This window comes from Clytia hemisphaerica, unplaced genomic scaffold (assembly GCF_902728285.1).
Source record: "Clytia hemisphaerica strain Z4C2 unplaced genomic scaffold, Clytia hemisphaerica genome assembly, whole genome shotgun sequence".
NCBI classification, from domain to species: domain Eukaryota; kingdom Metazoa; phylum Cnidaria; class Hydrozoa; order Leptothecata; family Clytiidae; genus Clytia; species Clytia hemisphaerica.
In genome coordinates, this window is record NW_027104025.1 from 308,122 (window position 1) to 312,319 (window position 4,198).

A 4,198-nucleotide genomic window follows, 5' to 3' on the forward strand; every position below is an offset into this window, starting at 1 on the left:
ATCTTATTGGCTCATTTAAGCTTTAGAAATTAGATGAGTCGCGATTCATTGTTTCTGACATCAGTGTAAGAAAATATTTGGACCAAAAAAAGGCCTGTAAACTTGGCAATCCTTCATCAAATGATAAAGTTTTTCGATCAATGTTTTCTTTAAGGTGAACTCTATTGCTTGATACTTTCTTCCAAAATTCTCCAGCGACTTAATGTCTACAAATTGAGTCTGAAATTGTGTGTGCTTATAAAGAAATTTTTATTTTATGGCTTGAGAAAGTCTCTTTTCAAAAAAAAATTGAGCGGATAACAAAATGGAACATAAACTTGTTCCGTGGACGAAGATTTATCTAAATTTTCGTATATTAAAAGACTAGAATCTTCTATACTGATAATTAGAATGTTCAGAGCAAACTTGAGTTCTACTAAAAAGTCTTATTTCATCGGGCGAGCTTAGAATTTCTTTTGATACATATTATAAAAGAAATCAAAAGACTTTAACGACCAATTACCGACACGTTCGACTCCTGTTTTTCTTTCTACCTCTATGCTGAAACCACCAAGAGAGTCACAAATTTTTTCTATGTATTTATCTTCCAGTGTCGTCTCCGGGTATGAATATCCTATAATACATCGCTGCTATTGATACAGAAAGCCAAATATCAATATAATAGTCTGCGAAAACTGAGATTTATTTTGCTTTGCGATAACATAAAACATTTGAGATTGAGCATCCTTCTCACTACACAACAAGGGCAAACCTCAAAGTTTTGAAATTAGCAAAGTAAAAGAAATCTCTGTTTCTGCAGACAGTAATTTTGAGATTTGAACTTTTGCCAAAAATGCTGTGATATGCAGAATAGAATCCTAAATGTCCTAAAAGATTGTTCTGTTAAGTTCTCCATTAACTACAATTGGGTAGCATGAGTGCAGATCTGAGACTTAAAGAAAGGAATGCTGCCATTAATCCATCTGTGTGTTGCGAACATCCACCTAAAACGAAATTGAAAGTAGATAGCTTGAATGTTCCTGTTTTGTCTATATTCTCGTTCCTCTTTATAGGTAAGAATATAGAAAATAGCCAACAATTTTATAACGATACGAGGAAGAAATTTGGCCAAAATTTGAAAACAAATTGAAAACAATCCAATGCTAAATTTTGTGCTTTAAATGAAAATATATCTCAGACAAAGTCTATCCCGACTTTTTCATATTGCTTTACTGATAGCGCCATAGAGATGGAATTTGCTACACCCAAGGTAATCTCAGGCGTCCATCAGTAACGTAAATCAAGCCTGGAGTACACGGGTGGATGAGGATGGACCAATTCTTACCTAGAAATTGATCTTGGCGTTTTTCTCTTGTCTTTCGATCTTTCGATAACTTGGTACAACCGTCAGCTTCAACATACTTGATAAAATCAAGAGTTAAATCACGTGACGTACATTCCACAATTCCAAACATTGCACAGAACATCGCTTGTTCTAGTTCTCTATCCAGGAGCAAAGCATCTTTAGGACTTCCACTGATTTGTAACTGATATGCTATATTTACTGCCATCTTTCTGAAGAACGCGTCCATCTTGTGTTTTCCTCCCATTGCTTTGGCTATTTGCTGGTCACAATCTAACGGATATTTAAAATTTCATTGTTAACAATAGTTAATAATAACAGTTTTTTTCTGTGTAGCCTTATCGTTATTGAGGAATGGTCAGAGAAAGAAGCTTCAAGAGTTTGAAGGGGTGATCAAAATTTTTCTCTCTTTCAATTTCATCGGGGTAGTATATTCATATTAAAGATCTAAAATGATTTGTTTTGCATTAGAGGGGGCGGGGATCTCAACGTTTAAAAAAAAGAGTGCTTGCTTTTCATCCGTTTTTCTTATATCGATATTTGGAACTCAGCAGACAAAGAGATATACTTACTATATTGGAATCCAAAAACGAAATAAAGGAACTGATGAGTCAGCATATAATCGCCCGTCTTTTCTCTGGTGTTTGCTTCAATACACTTTCTGGTGACCACGCATTGCCGACCTTTCGATTGAGGTGCTGTCCCAAACAACAACGCGAAACAGTGGTCACTGAAGTCTTCATCAAAATCTTTGTCTATACCATGTATGTAATCTGGAAGAAATTGGGTCGGGGTTTTAAATTCCTAAAATCAAGAACCGAATCTAACCTTACTGAATCACACCCTTTTGCCACAGCCCCGGTGGGACCCTCGCCCATGGAATATTTTCGACCACAATTTCATCCTCGGTTGGAAAAATAACCTTCAATTCTGCATTAGCAAAATGACTTCGATTTCATCCCAATTGAAATTCAATGGATAATTTGCTACGGTGAAAAGCACAGCTCAAAATCATATATTTACGCTGTGCCGACGAATCGAGATTCTATTCATCGCGCAATCAGCTAAGACAAAAGTAACCATGACGACCATCCAAGATCTTGGATGAGCATCATAGTCGATATTTTTATTCCCGTCGTTGAAAACACAACTTACAAAAAGTCATCAATGCTTTGTAAAAAGAGTCAGTGATAGAGAATCATAACATAAAGTCTGTCAATTATTTCGATTCAATTAAAGTGAGATTTCCATAATTAAAAGTTTAGTAATTACTGTTATACATTTGGGGATCATGTAAAAGGTTTCTTTCGAAGTAAACTCATTTCAACTACACTTGGAGGTTTCTGGGGAATTCGTAAATAGTAAACTGCATACTGATACAGTCTGCTAGACATTAATATGGTAATATTTGCTCTTCATCTTTGATTTTTTCTACAGTGATTAGATTGACACATGGGCGATAAAATTTCTATTATTTGTCTTCAGAGGTTACTATTTTCTTTGAAAACTTAGCCTCTGATACTCAGGGTAATAATTTGCACTCCAAGACCATTCCTACTGGATTTTTTAGGCTGGGAAGAATATAATCTTTATCCCTATTGGGATTCCGATAAAAAAATTATTTCCCATTGTGGAAAATCTCCACCGTGGCTTTAAAACAGGGATGGATAAGATGGGGTTGATTACAAGATATTGATCAGCTATCGCCATAAAGATTTTCGGATAGGAAAAGTAATTTTCTTTGAGTTGATGCCGAAACAATAATATCAAAGACGCTTTTAAAAAAACTTTAACCTTGCTACTGGCTAGCCATAGAGCACAATCTCGTTCTTTTAGTAAGAGGTTCAGCTTCGATGTCAGCCCAGCGTGTTTTCAGTATTTGCAAAGTAATCAATGGCTAAAGGTTCATAATATTATAGTAAACTAAAATTTGAGCTAGACGGCGTGAAACCCGGGTGGGGGGGGGTACTACCCTCACCGACCGACGGGGGTGCTCCGCTAAGGTTCGAAAAATGGACCCTACGTGGGACTCGTTTATTCAAAAATTTGGCGAAATTTGTAGAAAAAGTGATCCTGAATGGGACTGAAATTTTAAAGTTTTCTAAAATTTCCTTCTTTTTCCCCAAATTTTCTAAAAAGGCACCCTACGAGGGACTGATCTTTCTATTTTGGTGTTTTTTGCGACCCTACCTGGGACTCGTGGAGGTTAAAAAAGGTACCCTGACCAGCGGCGCATCCCCGTAACCCATTTTGAACCCCCCCGGGCATGAAAGGAAATTAGATCATTTACTTAAAACATAATTCATACCAAACCTTTCACAATGTCTTTCTTGAAATCTTTGAAGCTTTTGAATGGCCACAATCGATCAAAAGGTTCCCTCATGATTTTATCGAATTGAACATCATAAGGTAATTTTCTCTTTGTGATTCCTTCATATGAAAGTTGATTGATCATTGATAAACGAGAGTGTAATGCTTCAATTTTGTGATGTTTGTAACGGTCTCCATATTGGACGATATTTTTCAACACGCCTTCAGCGATTCTTAAACCAAACAGACCATCAGCGATCAGGTGATCAGTGTAAAAAGAGAAGTGATTTATGATGCGATCAAGACTAGCTACGATTTCGGAAATGTATTTTGATTTATGTTCATTGTCACTGAACCCAGAGCAAATTCTTGGTTTGATAACGTCGTTTCCAATAAGATTTTCATCTTGATAAGTCAATAATCCATCACCAAATATTTGAATGAAAAATACAAGAAAAACCAAATCCACTGGCCATAATCTTGACTTCATCTTACTTCAGAGGGCAAATTGTTTTTCTTCTTTTTTCACATCTTCAAATGATTTTT

At 36.0% G+C, this 4,198-nt stretch overlaps 1 protein-coding gene across 1 annotated transcript; it reads right to left on the reverse strand.

The window, feature by feature from the left end:
• Nucleotides 1-796: 796 nt before the first annotated feature.
• LOC136811596 (UPF0764 protein C16orf89 homolog) lies at nt 797-4,198 on the reverse strand. Its single transcript, XM_067068225.1, has 4 exons — nt 3,656-4,198; nt 1,915-2,115; nt 1,325-1,615; nt 797-983 (listed from the first exon to the last, which is right to left on the reverse strand). Exons 1-4 carry the CDS (start codon nt 4,140-4,142, stop codon nt 895-897), a joined length of 1,068 nt encoding a protein of 355 aa, XP_066924326.1. The 5' UTR covers nt 4,143-4,198; the 3' UTR covers nt 797-894.